Here is a 27,027-nt window from a genome sequence, read left to right on the forward strand (position 1 = left end):
AAAAAGCTGAGTCTCATTTTCTCAGATGCTTCCTAAATCAAAGAAGTACAGAGTGAGGACATCAAAGAGAAGATGAAATCTTTATTTTCTAAAACAATAAAGCAACAACAAAAAGTCCATGTTTTCTTTTCTCTTTGTTGCATGTGGAAGAAGTGAAATTTTATGCTGTGCCTCAATAAAAGCAAAATAAAGGAAGAGAGGTGACAGTGCACGTAAATGAGGCCATATCCTGTAGAGTGATTTCTAAGTTTATAAACAGGGTTTAGGTTGAATGCTGACCATTTCTCACAGGATTAAGTGGTCTGTCAATCCATTCTGTGCTGTCTGTCACCTTATTCTACACAATGACTTTTTTTTAAGTGTTCTGTGATAAAACGGTTTGGAAAGTGTTGACCTGTGTGTGTTAGGAAGAAGCAGCTGGGGAGGAGTCATGGAAGGCACTGAGAAGGAAGGGGGAGGCAGAGGAGCGGTGAACAGGGACCAAGGAAGGAACTAGCTCTTATCAACAAGTGTCAAGATCCTTTAAGTTGCCTAATGCTCTTCCTCCATGCTGTCTCTCTCCTTGCCCCTAATTCAAATGTTTGATTTTCATTATAGGCCATGAGAGCCCTGGCTGAAAACATTGTGTTCTGTTTGAGAAGTACTTAAAGTTTCCAATAAAATGTACATCCTGCAGGGAAAAAAAAAATATCTTTTAAAGCTGGTTCTTTCACAATGAGCAAGGAGAGATTGGCAGAGTGAGAAGATATCCATGAAGGTGCAAATAGCAGAAACAATATGGGTTCCCATATACCAACTTCTTTCAGCAAAAGACAAAGACACTTTATTGGTTATCTCGTGCAAGCAGAGGTGTGGTGTGAGTGTGGTGCTATATATGTATGTCGTTAAGACTGCACACTAAAAACCAAATAATTCTAAAGTTGTGTGTGTTTTAAAATATTTGTCCATATTTAATAGTGTTTAATTAAAGTCATAACATTATTTATTTTGACCCCTACAGTGGGAATGTTAAAGAAAATTCAGACTTAAAATACAACAACAGCAAAACAGCAAACAAAAAATTCCTTGAAATAAAAGTCTAGGGCAAGTAAATTAATATAATTGACACCTAAACTTTATTGATGCATCCTGAAAAAAAGGATAAATTAACTTCTTAGTTTAACTCTTTTTTTTAAAAGTAGACCTCCCTAAGATAAAGATTTATTTACAATACCAAGCAAATTGTAAAGAAAATTTTTGACATCTAATTTTACCGAGAAACAGATGGATGGGAAGATAGGTAAATACCTATCTTATTTAAGTGAATTTCCTAAAAAGGGCTGCAGTTTAGATTCTTTATTCCCAGTGGTGTCTCACTTCCAAGTGTGAGAATTATGCTGTCTTCAAAGACAGTTTCATGATCTCAAATATTGAGTGTGGAGGGATAAAAGAGAATTTACCCTATAACAGGAAACATATCACTCCTAGAATGTGGCCACCCTGCAGCAGGGGCCAGAGAGGCAGCTACAAATCTCAGGGAAGACCAGGTGCAGGGCTGTGCAGGCGAGCAATCAGTGCAAGTAAAACGAGACAAGACAAAAAAAAAATCTCAGGACCAAGATTTCACCATTTTGCACTGTCTGAAAAATCTTAGCTAAAGTTTCAAATACATGAACCTATACAAAAGTAAACTAAAGACTGTATTTTAGATTACTTCTTTTAAAAGCTCTCTAAGAGATAAAATATCTGAATAAAATAATATAAATCATTAGCCTGTGTTTGTGTTGACATTTCTGTTCTCAACACTACAGCTTACTCTAGTTTTCGCTAGAGATGCCCAGACTTCACTCTGTCAGGAATGACCACTGGTTGAAACCTTCCTAAGTGCTGGACAGTAAAGGGGTAGGTCTTGCATGAAGTGATCGACAAGGTCTTTTTCTTTTTCCCAAAGGAGTTGTTGGCATGAGGGAACCCTGCTGCTACCTATACAGAGAAATGAATGGGCAGAAGCTAAAGGGAGCACACATTTAGGGAGATCACAAACAATGACAATGGATTGTGATAAATGACCTAGTGGAAGGAATAGAAAAAAAGAAGTGTCAGTTCTATTTGGGATGGTAATGGTCTTTGGAGAACCACTTTGCAAAGGAAGTTAGTCTAAGCTGGCCTTTGCAGGATACAAAAGTGTTCATCTGGAAGAGAAAGAATGTAAAAAGCAATTCAGACAAAAGCACAGTACAAATAAAGTTTTCTAAGTATGAAGCTTTCTGTAATTCTATGAAAACAATAGAGCTAAAACTTAGGATACATGGTGGAAGGGATGTCTAAGGCAACCATGAAAGAGACCAACCAATACATGGTGCAATTCTGTGCAGATACTTTGTATCCACAGTCACATCTAGACTAGGGTTTTTTGCATCCATATCAGAAGCCCCTCAAGTCCTGGGTTCTCTCATATATATCCAAGTTCTTTCTGGACTCTCCCTCTTAATTGTCTCCAGGTACTTCAAATTTAACATTTTAAGGACTGAACTAATACACTCCCTTAGATGCTAAAAATTATTAATGACCAAAACTGAACATTAACTAGAAATAGATCACTGGATGAGTTGGGAACAAAAGTTTCAATATAAACAGAATCTATTTCTTCATTGTCAAGGGATGGTTATCAATTGCTCTTCTGAAAGTTTGAGTAACATGTATGTAGATAGGATTGAACAGCAAAGTTTCAGGAAATCAGAGAACTCTTTAGAATAGATATTTCCTTTTGATGCTTTGCAAACAGATTTTTTTCAACTACAGGTTGTTTCTGGAATATGAAGAAATATGCTATTTTGCTTCATTGACTAGGGGTGAGTCTGAACTTGGTTCTCAAAGAACCTCCATTTCTTACTCTTTATTCTCAGGTAAGCCTGTTTATCTCTGTGCCCTTCCTAAAGCCTCGAGCTGTGAAACATTATTTGAAGTTGCCTTTTCATTAGGAGATTAAGGAACCAAAGCAATACCAGTGGACCTCAAAGGTAGGACCCCAGCAGGAGAGTCTTGAATACCTAGTTAGAACTGAAACTTTAATAAACTCCTACTGGCTTCAGTAAATCTTTGAAAGTAAACAAGCAAGTCTTTGAGTCATAAAAAGTAGTGGGAGAGAAGGCAATTGGCAAGCTGGCCAGCCTATCAGTTCTCACACTGTGGTTGGAGAGGAAGATGCTCTAGGTTGCAGAAGTTCTGAAGCTTACCACGACCTGTTCATGAACTTGCCTGTAAGGTCTTACATCAAGACACTTTATGTCAAGTTCTACGATTAGCTTGGTAAGATTTATCACCCAAGAAAAAGATGGTGTCATTTTGGAGCAGTGTCTGCGACTCTTGGAAGGTGTCAGATGGCAGTGTGGCGTGTTTGGTGCCTACTATTTAACATCACACAGAGCCAACTGCTTAGTTTCATAGTCAAGCAAATCTGGGTGATTTTGTTTTGTTTTTGTATCTTGGTCTAACACTTCTTAGCTGTGAGACTATAGGTAAAATTTTAATTAATCTGACTCTTAGTTCCCATTATGGAAATAAGGCAAATAAAACCCACCTCACAGGGCTGTTATAATGGAGAATACAACATTATGGAACATAGAAAGTTGTCAACAGACAATGTTGAAAGTTCACAATAACAATGTTTCTTTTATTTAAAAAGCATTAAGGTAAGGCATACTCTGTGTAACTGCTTAAATCCTGGGGCAAGAGAGCTATGGCTGTTTTGATTGTGGCATCATTGTGAGATTTGGAGGGGTGCTTAAGGGAAAATTGTGTTGATAACAGAGCACACAGTTAGAATTCTGTTCTGCTACATGTTCCAAGTAACCCCACAACATCTCTCTTTGGGGCCACTGTGGCCACCTCCATCCATCTGCTCTGGATTAAGGGCGTACCTTCCCAAGAAGTTCCAGGCATAAGTGAACACAGCCAGGAAGATGAAGTGGACTCAATGTGTTCAATATTAACTAAAGCATATTAAATGAGATACCTTCAAAAGTAAGAGTCAAACATGAAAACCAATCACTAAGGTTTCAGAGTTGCCATAATTCTGTTTATGCTATAGCACCAATCTGAAAGACAGCTGACCTAGGTAGGCCACTTTATTATGTTTATTATGTTTTTTCTCAGTATTTACTGAAGTGCCTCATTCATGGAACATTTTTAGTTTTCATTCTCCTCTATGACAGTTTTACTAGAGTGACATGTTCACTAGTCTGAAATAAATAGGTGTAATAAGAAGGCTTGTCTTTCATTTGAGTCTTTATGTTCAAAGGCAGGAAAAAGAAAAGACAGAAATTATATATACTTAAGAAATGAAGGTTAGATGCTTAGCAAATATGTTTATATCTCTTAAGATCTTGGAACATACACAATTCATTAAAAATATTATCTCTACTTCATTAATGTTTAGTTCTTATGATTAGCTTCATGTGAATGGGGCATGGACACATACCCCATCAGTGTCATGGAGATTATTTATAAAGTCTGTATGTATGTGCTGGGGGTAGGGCTGGGATGGGGTGGGGTGGGAGACATACAAACCCATAAGTATCAAAGTGACATGATTCCCTAAAAAGTATGCTTAGGGCAGGCATAAAGCGGAAACATCCCAATCTCATAAAGCTCTTATATTTTATTTTTTTTTAAGATTTTTTTTTATTATTTATGTACACAAGAACCTGGGTGTAAACCAGAGATGTGGGGGGGAGGTATGAAAGTGGGGAGCAGAACTGGTGGATCTACTGAAATACACTGCTGAGGGGAGCAGCAGGCGAGGCAGGAGAGGTCTGCTGCGCCATGTGGGTCAGCTCCCTGGCCTGGGATCAAACTTTGTGCTGCAGTGGCTGGCCACAGCTTGATAGTGCTGAAATTTAACTCCTTGCACCACCAGGGAGGCCCTCTGATATTTTTAGGGAAAGGAAGCAGGAATCCATAACAATGGAGATTCCTGATTTTTAAAAAAGTGACCTTGATACCAAGCAGGAGCTGGAAAGCAAAGTCTCTAGTACTGTTCTTCCATTGAGTTAACTCAGGTCTGTTGAGCTACCTGTTAACTAAACCACCAAAAGGGGTAGACATGAGCATCCAGTGGTCCTCTGAATCTCTTGTTCTTCAATTAGCAACATTAAATATTGACATAATAAGGTTCAGCAGCCTTGAATTTCCTAGAGAGTAAATGGCCAAAGAGAATGCCCTAAGGTTCTTCTTTAAAGGAAGTTGCATAGCAACACGTATATTGCATTGACTAGTGGTGGTGGTGCTGCTGCTTTAAAGATTTTCACTTCTGATTATGCTAAGTGAAATAAGTCAGAAGGAGAAAGATAAATACCAATGGTATCACTTATATGTGGAATACAGAGAAACAAAACAAAAGTCAGATAAAACCCAATCAATAACAAATCCTAGAAATCTGCCTATTGAATTGAGTCTACCAGAAGGGGGCGTAAGGGAGCAAAGCAAAGTGTGGAGGCAACACAATGAATTCAGTGGAGGATTTTTGGTGCCTTGGTGGTGGGTGTGGTGTGGTAACAACACCTGAAGGGTGTGACCATGTGTCTCTAAATCACAAACAATGTTATACGCTAATCTTACCTCAATTTTTAAAAATTACAGGTTTTCATTTCCTTGAAATTACAACAGTTATAATATGTTTATGTATACAAAACACCCATCACATGTTTCCTAATGAGACTCATCATTGTGCAAGCTTGTCTAACACTCCCGATTACTCCAGGTAATAGAGAAATTAAAAAGAAGGTATAAAGAAGAGGAGATAACTTCTAAATTGGCAGGTTAAAGAACACTGAAAATTTGTTCCTTTCTAAAAGCAGTGAGAATACTAGCAAAAAAATAGTCAGAAATTAGCTTTTTGAGAACTCTGGAAATTAAGGAAATGGTTATAAAACTCCAAGGAGTGCTTATTCAAGAAAAACAGTTGAATCTCTATTAGGAAATCAAATTTTGTAGTGTTTTAACCTACTGTATTTCCATCTCTCTGCCCCTAGCTTCAGGGTAGTGGTGAAAACCAACATCCTTGTAATCATGCTAGTTGTAAAATTCATCAACCTTGCAGCCACTTGTATTGAAAGAATGGATTTGTAGCCCCAAAAGTCTGTTCCCCAGAGAGAGGTCATTGTTTGACCCGTTTGGCAGCTCCATGGAAACCTCCACTCAAAAAGCTTGTCTTTATATGACCTGACTTGGAGATTTCTCCCTGAAAACAGCCTTTTTACCTCCAGGGCAGCAGCGGGGAAAAAAACAGCAGCAATTAGTTAACATCACAACTGCCTTAGGCATCAATAACAGTTGCATCTAAGAAGTTGAAGTACACACACACAAAACAAAAAAACCTAAATGGAGTGAGGCAATGAGATAGTCCTAGAGGGCTTGCAGAAATCCTGACATACTCCTGGAAATCTCGAAGGATGTGTGTACTTGTAGCGTTGTATATATGATGAGGAAAGACCAGAGAAGGTCCTAATCTCTCACTTCTGGCTGACCTTGAAGCTCCATGCAAGCAGAAAGTGAGAGCTAAATAAACTCCCTGCCAGATTATTGAAGGTATCTCCCACATGCACACAGATCCCCTCAGCAAAGACTGGAGGACTTAATGGTTCAAGGCTTTTAAGGAAATATCTGTCCACAACTAAGTAAATCAAGCAGAGAATTCAGCAGAGTTGAGGAAAATCATTAAGAAACAACAATAACAGCAACAAACAGAAACAACAAAACATAGGTGGAGGGAATAAGGTATGGATCTGATTTCCAGAGTTCATATAATATTATTTAAAATAATCTGTTTTCAACACGAAATAGGACACAGAAAGAAACAGGAAAGTATGGCCCATACACAGGGAAAAAAGTAGTCAACAGAAACTGTTTCTGAGTAAACCCAGATGTTGAAATTACTAGACAAAGACTTTAAGTGAGCTATTATAAATATGTTCAAAATACTGAAGGGAAACTTACCTAAAGAGCTAAAGGGAAATGAGGACAATATTCCACTAAACATATAATATTAATCAAGAAATGGAAATTATAAAAAAGAATCAAGAAGGTCTAGAATTGAAAAATACAATAACTAAAATAAAAATTCGGGCCTCCCTGGTGGCACAAGGGGTAAAGCACCGCACTATGAGGCAAGCCGCAGCCTCTGCAGCACGAGTTCGATCCCCGGTCAGCCAGGGAGAAGGCGAAGACCTCTCCACAAGGCGAAGACCTCGCCAGTCTAACCAGCTGCTCCCCTCAGCAGTGTGTTTCAGTCAGTCTGCCTGTTCTGTTCCCCTCTCTGACTCTGGTGAATCCTCTCACCCCCCGCATCTCTAGCCTGTACCCCAGCTCTTGTATGCATGAATAAATAAATCTTTAAAAAATTCATAAAGCATGATACTCCTACAAAATGTTCAGACAAAAAAATCACAGGGAACTTAGCAAATATTTTCAGATGATTAAAAACAAAACACAGCATACCAAAACATACTGGATGCTTTTCAAGCAGTGCTTAGGAGGAAATGTATAGCTATAGATGCTTACATTAAAAAAGAGAAAATGTCAAGTTAATAACATTATCTTCCACCTGAGGACACTAGAAAACAAAGTGCAAATTAAACCAAAAGCAAGCAGAAGGAAGGACATAATAAATATTGGAGGATGAATAAACCAACTAAGGAAGAGAAAAATAAAGAAAATCAACAAAAACAAAAACTTGCACTTTGAAAAGTCAACAAAATTTATAAATCTTTACCTAGGTTTACCAAGAAAAATGAGGGAAGATTAAAATCAATAAAATTAGGAATGAAAGAGGGGGCATTCTTACAAACTTTACAGAAATAAGATGTTAAGGGGAACCCTGAATAATTACAATATATGGCAACAAATGAGATAACGTAGATGAAATGGCAAATTTTCTAGAAAAACACAAACTATTGAATCAGACTCAAGAAGAGTTCAGAATATCTAAACAGACTTATAACAAGTAAAGAGGTTGAATTAATTATTAAAAATATTTCCATAAGAAAAGCTCAGGGTTAAATGGCTATACTGCTGAATTCTAGTAAATGTTTAAAGAAGAATCTTCACACACAAATCCTTCATTCCAAAACAGGAGGGAACACTTGTGAACTCATTAAGCTGTGAAGTCTTCATTTAACATCGTTAATAAGTTCTTGAAAACTGATTTTAAGAGCAATGATGCATAATAAAAGCAGGTCATTTTGCTCAACATTGGGAATTTTTTTTCCATCAGCATTATAATGAAATGATGAATGAAATGACATTATTTGAGAACATCCTGTATTACCTTGATATGAAAATCAAATAAAAATATTGTAAGTACAGGCAAATCTCCCTTTATGACTATAAATGCAAAAAATTGTAAACAAAATGCCAATAAACTGAATCTAGCAATGTATAAAAAAGAATTTATGCCATGACTGAGTGCATTTGACCCATGAATGCAAGATTGGTTTAACATATAAAAATCAATGAATGCATCATATTAATAGAAACTTGTGATCATATGAACAGACACAGAAAAAGTATTTGACAAAATTCAATACTTGAAGAAAAAAGTAACTCTCAACAAATTAGGAAAAGAACATTTACTCTAACTAAAAAAGAATATTTATGAAAAGTCCACATTTAACACACTACATGGTTAAAGACTATAAACTTTGCCCTAAGATCAGGAATGAGACAAGGAAATCCACTCTTAACACTTCTATCTAACATTGTACTGAAGGAAATTTAAGTAAGGGGAAAAAATGCACCCAGGTTGTAATGAAAAAAATTATTTGTCAATGGCATGATTATGTGTACAGAAAATCCCAATAAACACACACAACTATTAGAGAGGATAAAAGTTCAAAAGGTTATAGGCTATAGTAATAATTATATTCCTACACTGAACTATCCAAGAATGGAATGAAAACATTTTTAATTTAGAATATCAAAAAGAATAAAATATTAAAAAATTAATATTTTTACACTAACTTAAACCTACAAAATGGTTAAAGATCATGTAAACAAGTAGAAGATATCCTATGTGGATAAATGCAGATTGCTGCTACCTGACTCTCCAAATTCATTGACAGGTACAATACAATCCCCATTAAGACCATAATGGAATTATGAGATCCTAAATAGCTAAATTCTTGGAAAAGAACAAAGTTGGAATAAGAATAAGGTCTTGCCTTTTAGCTGTTATAAGATTTCCACCTTTAATTTTTCTTCTTTCCTTCTAGCCACAACATATAAAGAATACAGTGTAAAGATCAAGAATTTTTTTGATAAAAATATTGTTTCCCACTGAAATAAATTTGGTCTCCTAATTCCCCTATAATCAGAAGGCTGAAGTGATTACAGAGCTTGGGTTTTTAAATAATATTTCCTATTAACTGATTCTGTGAAAAAGTTCCTTTTAGTTAGTTATTACCTTATAGAAATTACAGACATTTTGCATTATATGTACAACATAGTAGAAGAGTTGACAAAGTATAATTTCCAAGGCATTCATACATATACCTAGGAGATACGTTAGCAGAATCTAGACAAATAAATTTTAAACTGAACAAAAATTTCTAATTATTAAGACTTCCATAAATGTTCTTTTCCATTTCCAAGTACATGTGATCATTCAAACTACCTGTTCCCATTGAGGAGAGAATAGAGGTTTAGTTAAGGTGAAGAGAGTTTATTCTGACTCATTTACCAAATATTCTTAATTTAAGCTTCTTAGGAAAAGTCCTAAAGTCAGATCAGAGGAAATGGAGAGTCAAATGGATCACACAAACTGCCAGTTTTCTTTTAAGTCAGTATTGATAACACAAGCTGACTGATGCTACTTCAATTAAAAAAAATTAAGTAGACATTGAAGAATTTATGCTCAAAGTATGCTTCAGTAATTAGTTCTATTTTATCCTGCAAGTCACCAGGAAAATTGTTCTGTGGCAGTACCATGTCATAACTTTATGGTTCATTAAAATACATTTAATGTGTAATAACACTTTGTCAATATTATTGATTTAAAACATAATCAATGCATTAACAGTATTAGGTTCTAAGAACAGAGAGATGCATGTCTGTTTATCTGTTCTGATTCAAGATGGAAAATTATGTGCCACTGTGGGAAGAACCACTTTAAGAAGGACTCTGACAAGCTGGAGCACATCCAGGAGAGAATAAACAAGGTGATGAAGAGTCTGGGGATTATGAAATATGGAAACAGTCTAAGAATAGCCACTGCTGACCTGGAAAATGTATCCATGGCTATCTTTCAGCACTGAACTCAACCACACGGGTGAGACAGTAGGTGGAATTCCTCAGTGGCCTAGTTTGTCATTCCTCTGGTCCTTCTACACCACTGCGCATGTGATTTTTCAAGACACAAATCCCAGGAGGCCACTACCTGTCATTACTCCCCTCTTAAACAAGTAGGCATGTAGCCAGTCTCCAGGCCAATGAAGAGGAGTTGAACATCTCAGAAGATATGACAGGACCCTCACCCCAATCAGATGGCTCTTTGAGCAGATGCCCTCAGAGGAATTAAAGGCTGTCCCCATCAATAATAATGACCCTGTGACAACAACTCACAGTCCTAACTAAAGATTCTAAAACATGCCATGTTCTCGCTCTCACTTCTGTGCCTCTTCTTCACCATGTTTCTCCTCCCTGGATGTGTTGTCTCACTAACTTCCCACCGTACTATAGGGCCTAGCTAAAGCCTTACCACATCCAAAATCTTTCCCTCAGGACCACCTTTCTTTTCTCTCCAGGTGAGTTGGGTATCCCTTTTCTATTAAAACACCACCTTGCATAAAAGTTTCATAGAAGGTATTGACTTGCTATGTCATTGGTTTACTTGACAGCAGAATCTATCTGCATGAGCTGATATGCATAGAGGGAGAAGGACTGTGAGGAGCAGGTTTTGTGCATCAAAGTTTAATGGCTGATATGGAAGAAAGTTGGGGATATCAAGAGAACCATTTAGTGGCTGGCCCTCAATCTGGGATGTGGTTCCAAAGCTAGGGAAAAAAGAAAGGGCTATAGACAAAATCTTTAGTAACTACAATACATGCAAAAAAATGGGTACACATGGGGCTGTTTAAAGGGCCAGACATCAAGCAATAACAAATAGTAGGGCCAGTGAGCATCCTTCTTGCTTTGGCACAAATCACCCAGCCTTGCTCATATCTGAAAAGATCACCAGTGCATGTATGACAGTGTTGGGAGTTATGTATGGTGTAGTACCAGTGGAAAGTTCCATTATACCCACAGGACCTTGGAGTGGGCGAGGAAGCCCCTACCCTGCAATGTTACTTTGCCATAACTAGAGGGAGAGAATTTAGGGGTGAGTGCTGGGAAAAGAGATGCCTCAATAATAAAATTCAAAATAGTCTTTTAAAAATTGGAGAGACTCCCAGAACTACTTCAAGAGTAGCTTTTGCAAGCAAGACTTTGATTACAAGGAGAAATGACCAAGCAACAAAGTATAAATTATCACTGTTAGTGCAATTCTATTTCTAATCATGGTCTGGAGGCCTGGTGAAATCTGGTTATATTTTTAACTCACTCCCATTCCTGTTCATTGGCTTTGACGTCCTTGAGAGCAAAGACTACTGATTTTCTTAAAATCTCTGTAGTCCCATTACCTATTACAGTAACCAACACAGAGTAGGTACTCAACATATGGTTATTGAATGAAGGAATAGAGCCAATAAAGGAAAGCTATCTTCAGTGTATAAATTCAGATCTAACAGGTAGAAGTTAGAAGAATGTAATTCAACATAAATATCCCTCTAACAACTAGAATTCCCTACCAGTGGCAGAGGCCCATCATGACACAATAAGAATCTTACCACTGGAGGATTTACAAAGGCTGTCCCAGGAGGTATACACTTCATGGAAAGAGATGGAGGAAATCATTTCCAACTTTCAAACTGACTAGTATTAGTTACATGGGGGAAAAAAAGAGACTGTTCATGACAAAGGAATAGCTGCATAGACAATAAGCAGAAATGATGAGTTAGCAACAAAACTGGTTTTGGAAAAAAGTCTTCAAGGACTGTCAATGGAAATCAGCAAGCTTCAAATGAGAAATTAAAAGAATTGAAATAGCACTCTGAAACATTGTTGCATGAAGCCAGCCACACTGCTTTTAGAAAGTTATCCTATTAAAACTCTGAATGATGTCTAAAGGACTTAGGTGTCTAACAGACATTCTCCACAGTGAAGATGGTAAGTGAAAGGTTGAAGGAAAGATTTACAATGTGTTGAGAGCAGGCTGTGATTTATAGACTCAGCCTGTTTCAATTTCTCTTCCATGGTCACTGGCAAAGTAAATGCTAGAGTCACTTGTCTTTATTCCTTTAACGTCCAATAAATGACTGAAGAATCCCACATCTACAAGAGGAAAATTACTAGACAATACAGGAAAGGTCTCCTGCGACAAATGAACATTCTACATTAATTTAAAGGCCATAAATAGAAAGATGGAGAGGACTAGCTCATAATGTCAAAGTTCAAAGACACTTTTCAAATGTCTCTTTAAACAAAATCTGACCTTTCTTTTTTTCCTTTATTATTAGAAAGTTTATCAAGGGTGGTTTGGCTTGGGTCATTTCATTGTGATAGCGAAGTTCTTTTAACATTAAAAATAAAACACCAGAAATATTTAATTCTGCAGAGATTGTGAGGACACAGCAGTACGGAAAGAGTATTGAAGCATTACAATTTCAAAGGTTATATTTTAATAACTCCATAAAGCTTCCCCTCCTACCTACAAATGAAAAAGAGAACTTATTTGAGATCACAAATAGCTAAAGGAATAAACAAGAATAAATTTTTCCTAATGTATTTCATATGAAATTTTTAGGAAAACTGCTGAGTATACCTCAACAATGTTCAAGTATCTTTGTTATCTATAGATTAACTGATGTTATAGATATGGATGCAGACACAAATATACTTACATGAAAGGTCTACAAAAGACCTCTTTTTAAAACTACTGTGAGGTATAATTTACAGTAAAAATTACTCTTTTTAGTTTATAGTTGTGCAAATGTTGAAGAGTGCAATTGTATAACCACCACCACAGGGAAGCTGTAGAACAGTTACATCGCAACTCAAAATTCCCCTGGACCCCTCTGTAGCAAGCCATTTCTCTATCTCTGGCTTCTAGCAGTTATTGATATGCTATCTGATTTTATAATTTTTACTTTCCCAGAATTCCTTACAAGTGGGATCATACAGCATGTAACAAAGGCCTCTTTTATACCTGAAGCTCTTAAAATGAAGTTAGTAAATAAAGTTTCCATTTTAATTCAATGATTTCTATTTCCTGGACTTAAAGGCAATAATCAAATTTTCCTTGAAATCACATCTTGAAACAGGCATATCTAGGGAGCATTTTGAATCTGTAAATCTTTTAGACTTCGCTTTTGATGACACAGGTCAAAATTTCTAAGTGTAAACACTAGAATTTAGTTTTTATAAGTTGACCAGGCTTGATACTAGTATCTGTCCAATTTGGGAAACATTAGCCCAACAGATATTCACTATGTCAGCTACCATATTATAAATTATATGTGGCAAGAGGTCCAAGTTTACAGGTTGGGAGAGTTTTATCTAGGTGATCTTGTCCTTAGACACAGCTACCACTTACTGGCTACATAGCTTTGAACAAGTCACCTAACCTTACTGAACCATGGATTTCCCCTTTGTCCACGGTTTATTGACATTTACTTCATAGGATTGTTGGGGCCATTCAGTGTATAGAACTTTAGAGAATAACAGCTAACACACAGACCCAATGAATAGAAGCTGCTTATCTTGCTGGCATTGATATCAGAAAAATCTTTGTTGTCATCAGTGCTTAACTTTCTTTCTCCATCTTTCTGCATTTTGGTCAATTTCACTATTTTTAGTCCTTCCTCTAGAAGTGACCAAGTAAAAAGAATCCATTTTTTTTGTAGTATCCAGCTATTACTTGGGGTTATGCAAAGCTAACAAAAGTTCACTCTCTCCAGCCCTCACTTTCACCTTGCCAATACCAATGAATGGGTACAAAAAGGAATTACTGGAAGCACTCATTCTTTCTCCCAAAAGGATTTTATTGGCCAAATACAAGCAAACACAAGGAAGGAAGAGAATCCTAGGGTAGAATAAAGCAGAAAATTATACTGTAGAATTAGGGCTATCTAAAAATGACTATTAGCAGTTTTAGATGTATATACACATATTTTTAAGCTATAGTTTTTATATAAGACATGAAATACAGATGAACAATGACATTTTTACTGCTTCTCTTTCTGGTAAAAATAAAAAATAACAGAATAACACCTATCCTCAAAGAATTATCTAACACTGCCAACACCAAGGATCAAGACCATTTAAAGACAAATCTGAAATTTACAAGTCTTACCTGTTCTCAGCATCAGCACTGCACTTTGGGGACATTAATTCAAAGGATTTGGTAAACTTCACCACCTGCCACACGGAAAGAACAACAAAATCCAAGTCAATTAAAGCTTTCTCGCAGTATGAAACAACACAATAAACATTTTTCATCTTTATAATGATTATTACAATAATTGGAGATTAAAAATAGATTTAAGAGGAGAAATCATGAGTGGTAGAAGAAAACTCTATGTTTTGTGTTTCACTTCTTTCATGGCATACAGTGCCAGTTGTAATATATTTTATGAAATAGGCACATATTTTTACAATGAGATATACTATCAGTCTGTGATGGTTAGGTAAAGGGTTATTTCATTTGAATAGAATTTTTTTACCAACTTTTAAAAAATCCAGTCATCATCCAAGGAGACAAAACACCCTTTCAAAATAGTAACACCTGGGCCTCCCTGGTGGCCCAAGAGTTAAAGTCTCGCTGCTTTCAAGCTATCACCAGCCACTGTGGCATGAGTTTGATCCTCTATCTCCTGCCTCACCCATGCTCCCCTCAGCAGTGTATTTCAGTAGATCTGCCTGTTCTACTCCCCACTCTGTCTCTGATGAATCCTCTCAACACCCTCCCCACCCCTTACCCTACACCTCTGGCCTATGCTTCAGTTCTTGTATGCATAAAAAAATAAAAATATAAACAACAAACAAAAGCAATAACACCCTTAATAAAGGATGCCTGTGTCAAACCCAGGCTTCTGAAGTTACCTCCCTGATAACTTATCACTTATCTTAGGTGGTGTTTTGCTGCCACCACCCAACGAGTAAAAATGAGGAACCCACCTTTTCTAAAGTCAGCCCTAGTGTGCACACCTTCTCTCTTACCATCAAATTAAACAAGCACACCCAAGGCAAGAGTCTGGTCAAGACATTACATTAAAAGGGAATTCACAGGCACAAAGAATGCACAGGTAGTTTTTCTTCTTGTTAATTACTACTGAGTTCTTACTAACCAGGCCCTATACCAGAAGCTTCTTTGGCAATTTGATGTCCTTACTCTAACTCTGTAAAGTAGGAATTTTTATCCTCAGTATATGAATAAAAAAGTTAACCCATCATTTTCAAGAAACTTCCTCAGTTTCATGAGTAAATGGGGCAACTGTGATTAGAGGTAGTCTGCCTGCTGGCTCTTCTGACAACATTAAGTATATTAAGTGGAAAATGCACCATTTCTGGACCTCTTTTGACAAAATTCACCATATGATAGAAAAATGAGTCTCTCATACTGTAAGGAGTCATCTGAATGTCACTGGCTGCTTCCAAGGGTGACATTTAGATTTGCCTTAGCCAGATTCAGTCATGCTTCAAAGACTTTTAAATTAAACACTTACAAGGAATTGATGGGTACCTTAGAAAATGATTTGGAAACTAGGAACAGATTAAATATTAAAACAGCTTTATCAGTGAGGCAATGAGCCCAAACTAAGAAAATGCAACATTAGGAAAAAGATAAAAGTAAAGCCTATCACAAAGAAAATTTTGTGTAACTAACTGAATGCATAAAAATGACAATAGCTCATCTGCAAGGAAATATCCTTGGCAACCACAGAACACACTACATTTCAAATGTGAGTTAAGTCTCAACAAAATCGCTCATTGCATGCAAATTCCAAAGAGTCACAACGATATCTCCTAACCTACACAGGATTATGCAGGATATAATGTCCTCTCCCAAGAAGTAAGATCTGTGTTCCCTCCCCTTGATCTAGGTGGGCTTCCAACTGCTTTGGCCAACTGAATATGTGGAAGAGAACAGAATATGTGTATTCTGAGGTTGTCATTAAAGGCAGCACAGCTTCTGTTTCATCTGGTGAGACACTTGTGCCTGGAGCCCTGGGCTGCCATGTAAGAAGTGCAAGTCTGGGGTCATTATGTTGAAAGGCAGCCAAGTCATGTTGGAAGGTCACCTGCAGATGGTATAGAAACTCTGCTTGGCACCCATACCAGGCAGATGAATGAATAAATCTTCAGATGATTCCAGTTCCCAGTCACTAAGTCACCCCTGATCTCCATGTTTTTCCAACTATGGCTCCAGATATCTTAGAAGGAGACAAGCAGTCCTTGCTGTACCCTGTCCAAATTCCTGTTCCATAGGATCTCTGAGTATAATAACATGGATAACTTAAGCCTCTAAATTTAGTTGTATTTATTACATAGCAAAAGGTAAATTGAAAACTTTAGTGAGAACTTAAACATATCTCAATCACTTAGAAACATTCACATAATGCCCTCAGGGCCTTTGCTGTCCCTCAAATGGCAAGATTTTATTCTTTTTCATGGTTGAATAGTATTCTATTATAGATTCAAGATTTTATTCTTTGTGTGGCTGGATAATATTCTATATTATATAGATATATGTGTATAGTCTATATTATATAGATATATGTATTAATGGATAAGTGAATAAAGAAAAATATATCATATATTCTTTATCCATTCATCCATTCATGGTTTTAAGTTGTTTCTCTTTGTTAGTAATTGTAATAATGCTACAGTGAGCATGGGGAGCATATATATCTTTTTGAGTTATTGTTTTCATCTTTTCAGATAAATGCACAGTAGTAGAATTGCTGGGTAATGTGGTAGTTAAGAGCTACCCACAAGCAAACCAGGTAAACTAGCTGTCTTCTGCTAAACTGTTAATTGCTAATAATAGATTGATGTATTGATGCTTCTATATCTTATATTTTGAAAAGCAAAACTCTAGGCAGGCATAGCTCAAACATATTTTTTTTTAAATTACCAAAAATATAATGATTTAAGTGGAAAACCTTTTTAGTCAGACACCTGAGTCAAAAAATGAAACAAGGTCTCTCTAGTGGCGCAGGGGTTAAAGTCTCAGTGCTATCAAGCTATCACCAGCTTGAGTTCCATCCCTGGCTAGGGAGCTACCCACATGGCACAGCAGACCTCTCATCTCGCCTGCTGTTCCCCTCAGCAGTGTAGTTCAGTAGATCTCCCTGCTCTTCTCCCCACTCTGTCTTTGGTGAATCCTCTCACTCCCTGCACCTCTGGCTACACCCCAGTTCTTGTGTGCATATAATGTGTGGACTTCTAGTGAGTCTGAGACCTGGGACACGATGGTGAGGGAAATCAGACATTGGGGACTGTCATGTCCAGCATGCAGTAAATCTTTATTGTCTTAGTGTTCATTATATACTATTTTAATTGCAGCAGGTGTAACATCAAAACATACCATATAATGATAACATGCATGAGTGATTAGTCTATTTTCTTACTATTATCTATTTACTTTAGACAGTAGGGTACCAGGTGGTTAGTTTTCACGCACGTAATCTTATTGCCACCTAGCCAGAGCCTGGGAAGTTCACTCATTATTTTTGTTGTTCTCAAACTGTGGAGATGTACGCAGGTCACTTCCAGGCTCTCAACACCAAGTCCTGTCACCCAGAGGTTTTCCTCCAAGATGCATGTGTTTGCACATGCCTTAGGGACTCGGATCAAGGCCCTTCTGCTCACTGAGCAGGGTCTCTCCATTTTGTTATTCTCAGACTGTGGAGATGTAGAAGCCTGACTCCATGCAGGTCACTTTCCAGGCTCTCAACACCAAGTCCTGTCACTCAGAGGTTTTCCTCTGAGACGCATGTGTTTTCACATGCCTTAGGGACTCGGGTCAAGGCCCTTCTGCTCACTATGCGGGGTGGCTGCCTCCAACAATAATGCATACAAATAAATCTTAAAAAAAAAAAGGATAGTGTTCACCTTTTGGTGCAGATGAGGGTGGTAAATATGAGAGTAGGCACAAAGAAAGCATCTGGTTTCCTAGATTTATTCTATAACTTCAATTTTGATGATGATAGTCACAAAATGTTTTGAACTGTACAATTAAAACTTAAGTATCTCTGGTTTCCCTGGTGGCCCAGGGGTTAAAGATACAGCACTATCAAGCTATCACCAGCCACTGCAACATGAGTTCAATTCCTGGGCAGGAAGCTAACCCACATGGCCCAGCAGACCTCTTCTGTCTTGCCCACTGCTACTCTCAGCAGTGTATTTCAGTACATCTGCCTCTTCTGCTCCCCATTCTGTCTCTGGTGAATCCTTTCACCCCCTGCACTGCTAACCTACACCCCAGTTCTTGTGTGCATAAATAAAACAAATCCTTAAAAAAATTAAATAGTGAAAATATTTTAATAGAATTTTATGAGATATACAGAGTATCACTATAGATATTATGACCAAGAATTAAAAAAACAGGTAAAAGCATAAATAAAAGACCATTAAAAAACATAAATAAAAATTCAAGCTTTATTCTTGAGTTGGGCCAACTATATGATTCTTAGTTTCATTAAATTTTTATTCATTCTCTAAATCAAATTCTGATTTTATTATAGATGTGCTAAATGAACACAGATTAAATAAGCAAATACACACATAAACATGTAAAAAGAGAATCTTTCAAGAGAATTATCAGAAGTGGTTTATAGGTGTATAAAATTGAGCAAGTGGTTCCCAGCTCTCATGGCTGTTGATCAGCCCTAGTTATTACACCCTGGGGAAGGCAGTACACATGCCAGACTGAAGTGAACAAAATATCCCCCAAGCATCTCTGCCTGTTATTTGGAAAAGTTCCATGAACAGAAGTCTTTTTGATTTGGATATTTTTCAAGCACAAGTTGGTCTGGTTTCTCTGTTTTTTTTTTTCTTTAATTTAAAAACAAAAAAACTATGTTCAAATAAATATTCCTGCCACCAAAAAGAAAATAGAAATGATTCACTAACTAATCACCAATTTTTCCCCAATGGAATTTTCTTAATCATTATTATTCCATAAAAGGATCAAAGAGCAACTTAAATGATTGTCCATTGCTATTCTTCTTGATAAATTTCTCACCTATGATGATGAATAATTTACTTTGATTATTTATTCACTCAATCAAAATTTATGGAATACATAGTGTACGTGATAATATATATCAGGTATTGGGTACAAATCATGTTCTGTCCTTGAGGAGCTCACAACATCATATGGAGAGGGGAGCAGTTCACAAATGTATAATTTCATCATGATATATGTTTGCAGCGCTACCAGCACACAGAAGAGCACACAACACATGCTGATGAATCTGTGTGTGAGCTATAGCCTGATGGGTGAACAGGTATGCTCTAGGCTGAGAAGTAGGAGGATTTTCTAAGCTGAAGGTCTACATCAGAGTTTTGCTAGAAAATGAGAGAATACTAGAAAGGGCTTAACTGAACCTAATTCAATAAAGGAACCAGTTACAGAAATGTTGGCAGAATTAAATGAAACTAATAAAGAATGGCAAGGCACACAGAAACTAGGAAATTTGAAAGCAGGCTCAGCTTTTCATTGCACTTAACTGCAACTGAAGTTTGGTCATAGATACAAAGACATGGCAATAATCAACAAAAGCATACAGTAAGAATCAACTGGCTCTATATATCCTTAGAGCCTGTCTCTGCTTATTGGCTTTTGGTAGTGACAGGCAAAAGAACCCAGGTCTAATTTTGCTATATATTGAGTGAAATAGGAAAACTCAGAAATGGTGAAGATCTGGGACAAGACTAAAGTTCAGTAGTTGGAGGCTTTACATACACATGCATAAATACACACACACACTCTCTCTCAACATACAAAAATGATTAATGATGCAAGTTGTCAGGGTACAAAATAAGTCATCCTGTACCCCTATGGGTTCTTCTAGGAATGAGTGCATAATCAAAACAGCATCAGATGGGTTAGCAAAAGAAACACAATGAATTTCAATATGGAGAATTCACATGGTTCTATATTCTAAAGAATAATGGAGCTGACCAGGAAAAATTACGCTGCATTTTAGGACGTGAGACATCAAGTACAGAGAGGGGGAGAATTCATAACAGATATGAAAGAGATGACCTCATCTTTACTCTGCAAGTAAAGATGTGATTCTTAGAGAGAACATGTTTACTGAAAAACCTAGAACTGGATGACACTGCCACCTACATCCTTTTTCTTTCAATGCGGAAAATAGCAGAAACTTGACACATAATGATTTCTTCTTGTAATAGGGAGGAGCTCAGGATTTAAGGCTAGAACAGAAGCTTCTCCTTGCCTTCAGAGCCCTCACTGCTCCCAACCTGAAACAAATTCATTAAGTAGCCTCCTGAAGCTCACAGAGGCTTTATTGACCTCTAGTTCTCGTTCCAAGGTGACAAGGGGCCTACTTTGGTCCTATTAAGAAAAGCCTATTTGACTCTTTTGGAGGGGCTGACCCCACAGAATTAATAGATTGATAAGTCATTATTAATAGAGTGAATTGAGTTAATGCATACAAATGTATATGGCATATTAATGATTAATGAGACAACAGGTCCAAAATGGAGTAATTTATGCTAAGCCTCACATCACCAACTGAAGACCTACCTTAATTACAATTGCAGTTTTCTCAGAAATGCAATCTTAAACCAGTCAGTTGGGCTTCATCTATCGGCACTAGTTAGATAATCTGCTCGAGAGACACCTGCATTCTCCTAAAGGAAAATGACTTTGCCATAACCTACCTGCTTTTTTTACTGAGTGCCTGGCACCATTTGTAAGGTTAAAATTAAGCCCTGCAGACAAGTTTGGGAGGCTTGAATAGACTCTTTGCCCCGCAGACAAGTTTGGGAGGCTTGAATAGACAGGGGAATGGATGGGCTGACATGGGAATCAGGCCATTAAGCCAATAATCTGGATCATGAGTCAGGACATGCCAAAAGCCAGATGTCCTAACCAGTCACTGATGCCTAGATATAAAAAGAACCTCAAGACCCTCTCTCAGTGTATACAACCTTTTTCACCTCGCCCACTGCTTCTCTCAGCAGTGTATTTCAGTAAATCTGCCTTTTCTGTTCTCCACTCAGTCTTGATATTCTTTCAACCTCGTGCATCCAGCCTACACCCTGATTGTTCCCCACATCACCTAGTATAAACTTCCACGTTCCCACTCACTTCTGCCTATAAAAGTCTTTCACTTCTGTTTACTAGACTGGATGTTGCCAGATTCATGAATCCTTGAATAAAGCTAAGAAGATTTTTAAAATGTACTCAGTTGATTGTTATTTTTTAACCTATGTAACAAGGATTATTCAGATAATCATCAATGTTTTATTTAATACCTTTCTTCTTGCACTCTAGAAAAAGTAAAACAATTTAAGTTGGTTTCCTCACAGGGAGAAGGGAAATTAGAAAAAGAGAACTGGGGAAATGGAAAGAAAGTGAAACAAAAAGGAAAGCCTGAAGCAGTTTTTTACCCTCCATTTAGGATGGGGGGACTGAATTATAGGTAGTGCCAACAACAAGATGATCACAAACTAGATGATCGCTCTTCCTCGCAAGGGTTGAATTTGAAAGATTTTGTAGCTCAATGGTTTAATTATATGTGTATTTACATACGAGCCAAGATGCTAAGAAACATATTAGAAAACAAGTGTAGCGTAAATGTCATGGTTTACAAAACGAACTACAGTCATCTCAGAAGCTGTGAAGTACTTCATGGAGTTCTGGACCACAAAATAGCTGCCAGCCATCAGGATTACCCATGAAGGAACACTTGTAACACTGGCGCCGAGACAGTGCCTAAGGACATAAGATAAAAATGTCTACATTCTCTTTCCTTGACTAAACACAAATAGAAACAAGGATAATAGTAAATACATTAGCTTGAAAGGAACTAAGAGAAGTGACAGAAATTGCTTAGACAGGTTCATGGAGGGAATGACATTAAGCAGGGAATATTCGGTTCAAAGGACTAAATATTCCCTAATGTTGACAGGCAGCTAGTTCTAGAACAATCTTTGTATTTCAGTGTAGTGGAAAATACCATTGACAAAGCCACTTAAAGTTGATTGAATGAAACACTTAAGAGAAGCAAAGGAGGGTAAAATATTAAGTTTGGCAGGAGAGATTAGAAAGGCATTCCTCCTTCCTATTTTTGGCATCCTCTAAGCAAACTGATCCATTTACACCTGACCGCCCAGTTTAAAGGCCATGAATGCAGTCTCTAAGCACTGAATTAAGAGCTTGATGAATCAAAGTAACTGAAATGAATTCAAACATTTTTTCTTTTATTTTTCCCCCTCTCACCTATTATTTCCACCTCTACAATCAATATTATTATCTTTGGGAATAAGTTAGGCAAAGCACTAATTTGTGTCATTTTATATATACATATATAAGTATAATTACACACATTTATATGTACATTTTTATTTTGTCCACATCAGTCTCTCATTTTTACACACACACACACACACACACACACACACACACACACACACCCCTATTCTGGAAAAAAAAAATATACGGTGTGAATGTAGAGAGAAGAGAGCCACAAAGTAAATTTGACCTAGTCAATAGAAACGGGTATTAGTTGTTTTCATATTTAAACTAAAGGATTAGTTTGTAATATTAAGGGAGAATCTACTCAGGGAAAAACTGCAAAGTACTTTATAGATTTGCAGGGAAGTGAGGGCATTTATCAATAGTATTACATTTTTTTAGAGGAAGCAATGTGACCACAGGACTAATTTAGATTCTGTCACTTGTCTATGTGTAGTAACATGCAGTGATGTCAACTCAATCAGAAATGGAGGTGCCTAAAGAAGTAATATAGAAGGTACAACTAAGAATCTGTAATCAATAATTTATAAAGTTCTTTTTCTATATATTTGTATTGTGTAAATGTATGATGATTACTTTTGATTTATTTCTATGCAGAAAAAAAGGTGAGAATTATTGTGATCTCAATCAGAAGACTTGGAGGATTGAGATCAGGCACCACATATTTTTATTATCTACAACACTGTTTATAGTTATGGTCTATATCCTTTTTGAAAATAAATTTTCAAGAATTCGAAAAAAAAAAGAGCTTGATGAATCAAAGCTTCTGCGACTAGATTTAATTATTTTCTCTCTTTCCCTGAATGTAGAGAAATCATAAAATAGCATACATCCCCAATAAACAGCTTCTAAAATTATTCAAACCACTCACAAAAAATTAAAAGTTCTTGTTTCCAGAAAAGAGTCTAATAAAATAAATAGAAAAATGCAAAGATTATTTTTGAGGAAGGAAACACTGAACAGATTTTTTTTCTCTGAAATGATACTACTTTCCTTTGTCTACATGACAAAGGTTTGTAATATTCCTCCATCCATTCAGCATTCAGAGCTGGGGAAGAGGCTGTCCCAGCCAGAGACCTTAGTCTCTTCATGGTTTTCTGTTTGTTGAAACCACTGTGCCAGCACCTAATTTTGGTGCCCGGTGTCCTATTCAGTCTGGCTTCTGCTCCTGAACAAGATAACACTACGTCTGATCTCCTTTCTATAATTTCTACCTGACAATGAGGGGAATGCACCAACAGAGGACCCTTTAAGTCTGAAGTAACCTTTGGTGAGACGATGTATTAAGGGAGAGCATGGCCCTAATCAGCTTCCAATGTAGTGAAAAACAGATACACACCCTCGGGTCCACCCTCAGGCAGTAGCCTTGGCAAAAGGCAGTGGCCTTGGCAAAAGTATCTTGACAGTTTCTAAAACACTACTGGGCAGATCAGACTTTTATTCTGCAGTCTTTTATTTACCTCCAGTCCTTGTACCTCTGAATTAGAGGAATTCATCCTCGCTTTGATGGGGAGAGGATGGGTAAAGAGAACAAATAATGGAGAGTAGCCTGGAATTTTTTGCTCTGACTCCTCCTTACAATGTTAGAACGTTCAGTTATAATGACAAAAAGTTCTTTTCACTTGCAGTACCCTGCCAACACCTTTATTGCTTGCACCAGTTACCTTAGAGAGTAGTTTTTGACCGCTTTCCCTGTACTTTATACCATGAAGCTATTACTATTCCCAACATTCCTTTTGGTGCTGCCCCAACTTCCCAATCAACTTCTATAACCTGTCCTTTGTCATCTGATTTGCCAGGGAGCTAGCTGAAAGTTAGCCCATGTTAGAATATTAGCAGGAATCACCACACTCAGCTGGTTTGAATTACTTTTATGCCCATTTACAAATGAACTAGAGGACAATGAGTTTGTCCCTATCCAGATTTCATATGGTCTCCAGCCTCTTGCCCTCAAGGGGACATGTGGCTCAGGATATCCTGGCAGCTGAAGCCCCACCACTGCCCCTTTCTGCCTTTCCTTAGTTACCACTTCTCTGTGGCCTCCACAGCCTGCCAGGTACAAAGGAGCAACACTGTGGGGAAGACTAGGCAAGTCTCAATCTCTGGACCTTATTTCTCATTTAGAAAATGAGGATGGTAATTATATTTATCTCATAAACACCCAGTGTGGATTAAATGAATTCAGGTGCCTCCCAAAGCATCCAGGGAACTCTCTAAGTGTGGATTATTGGTGTGTGCACACTCACATGTGTTCTCCCAATTCTCAGCAGAGGTTTGTGCAATCACGGGATAATTGCAAGGCTACTGTCTATATAAACTATACCCACTGAAATAAAATTGACCCAAACTCTGCTAAAATATGGAAAAATACTCCTAAACATTTTAAACATATGTATTCTTCAAGTTCAATGTTGTACACTGTACAATACTTAGTAAAGCTCCAAAATTTACCCTAAGGTTCTTGTTCTCCAAGGAAAACAAACCTAAAGGCAATAATATCTTCTAAAGAAGGTATAGTAAAATATTCTCTGAGGCATTAAAACAGCACTTAATTGCTAGAAAACTGGTTTTTGAAAGGCGTTCATGGCAAAGATACTAAATTGCTGCCAAAGAGTTGGAATTTTAACTTTCAAGAAGTCAGATTAATAATGACCATTTTTTTTTTTTTTTTTTTTTTTGGGCCTCCCCGGTGGCGCAGCGGTTGAGCGCTGGGTTGTGAAGCTGCCCGCAGCCTATGCAGCGCCGGTTCAATCCCCGGCTGCTCCCCAGCCACCGGAGGAGGGTCCCGCATGGTGCGCAGACCTCTCCTGCCGCCCGCTGCTCCCCTCAGCAGTGTGCTTCGGTCCTTCTGCCTGCTCTGCTCCCCGCTCTGGCTCTGGTGAATTCTCTCACCCTCCCGTGCTTCTGACTGTACCCAGTGCTTGTATAAATAAATAAATCTTAAAAAAATAATAAATTAAAAAAAAAAGAAAAAAAAACAATGACCATTTTTTTAAATAAAGATTTATTTATTTATGCATTCAAGAGCTGGGGTGCAGGCCAGAGATGGGGGAGGGTGAGAGGATTCACCAGAGACAGAGAGGGCAGCAGAACAGGCAGATCCCCTGAAATACACTGCTGAGGGGAGCAGCGGGCGAGAAAGGAGAGGTCTGCTGAGCCATGTGGGTCTCCTCCCTGGCCAGGGATTGAACTCATGCTGCAGTGGCTGCGGACAGCTTCATAGGGCTGGTCTTAACCCCTTGCACACCAGGAAAGCCACTGATCATCATTGTTTTCAATATCGGTGTGTACTGCCCAGCTGATTCGCCCCCAAAGGGCTAAATTGTTTAATAGAATTTGAAAGTCAAGGTGCAGCAACCGGGAGGCCTTACACTTCCTTGATACTTTGAGTAACAGGAACCCCTGTGGTGAAGAGGAAAGGCCTCTTTCCGCTGCCTGGGGTGTTCTGTGCAGGGGTCCTCAGGTCCAAAACAGCAGCACAAGAACCTGGAAAGGGCACTGCAGAAGCAGCAAGACAAACTCCTGCTGACAGCCCAGGGGAGGCCGGCCACCGCCCTCAGCACAAGGACAACTCCAACCCCCAGAGTAAAGGGTATTACTTCTCCAGTGTTGCTTTATTTTCTGCTCCCAGTAAGAGGGTTGTGGACCACCACAGGACACACAGATGCTAAGGACCTCCCTCCCTCAGCGGGGCTGGGTGATGGGAAACTGACCCCTGAACATGTCTTCCTAAGGCCCTGTGAGAGTGTAAATGTTAAACACCTTGTTTCCTTCATCCTTAGATACACCAAAATGGGATAGCCCTGGAAGGTGCCTGTCAGTCTAAGAGTCTCTGTTTCCAACATGACAGAATTGAAAACTTTAATTTGATAAAAGCCACCTCATGGTTAGGGGCGTCTTGAAGGGAGTGGGTCACACCCTGACTTCCCAAACTTAATTACAGCAAAACTCAACCTTGTTCTAGGAAGCAGTCTTCAGCGTGGGAGGAAAGATGAAAGATGACTTACCGGTGATTCAATGTCCTCCAGGAGTAAAACAGAACAGCGCTCACATTTCAACAGAGTTTGGGCCCGATGCATTATTTTCTTGACAATCTTCTCCAGGTCAGTCTGCTCTTCAAAGAGGTCATTAACCACCTCTAGCAAAGCCTAGGGAAGGTAACATGGACATATTCTGGTAAATATAGGACTCAAATGTTGGGTGGGTTTTTTTCTCTCAGATTCCATTTAATCTTTGTCATAGTAAGGCATAAATATTTTTGTGTGGCTCATTTTTTCCTTTTCACTTGTTTCCATCATTTCATTTTATAAATATCTTGAACAACAAAACACAACTTGAGCCTAGTGCCAGTCACATAAGCCCATATAAATTTCACATATAGCTAAAGACTACATGATTCCATACAGTCATTAACTAGAGATGGTTGTTCCTTTCCT

The 27,027-nt window shown here is 37.8% G+C and overlaps 1 protein-coding gene across 1 annotated transcript in view; it reads right to left on the minus strand.

Moving 5' to 3' along the window:
* The window catches only part of PDE11A (phosphodiesterase 11A), a 327,412-nt gene that overhangs the window by 197,418 nt on the left and 102,967 nt on the right, over positions 1–27,027 (minus strand). Inside the window, exons 4-5 of the mRNA XM_037523614.2 lie at positions 26,599–26,739; positions 14,426–14,490 (exon numbers count right to left, since the gene is read on the minus strand). Of these exons, the coding sequence (XP_037379511.1) occupies positions 14,426–14,490; positions 26,599–26,739 (206 nt within the window). The remainder of the gene's footprint in view (positions 1–14,425; positions 14,491–26,598; positions 26,740–27,027) is intronic.

The sequence above is a fragment of the Talpa occidentalis genome, unplaced genomic scaffold (assembly GCF_014898055.3).
Source record: "Talpa occidentalis isolate TD23 unplaced genomic scaffold, MPIMG_talOcc4v2.1 talOcc4.3, whole genome shotgun sequence".
NCBI lineage: Eukaryota > Metazoa > Chordata > Mammalia > Eulipotyphla > Talpidae > Talpa > Talpa occidentalis.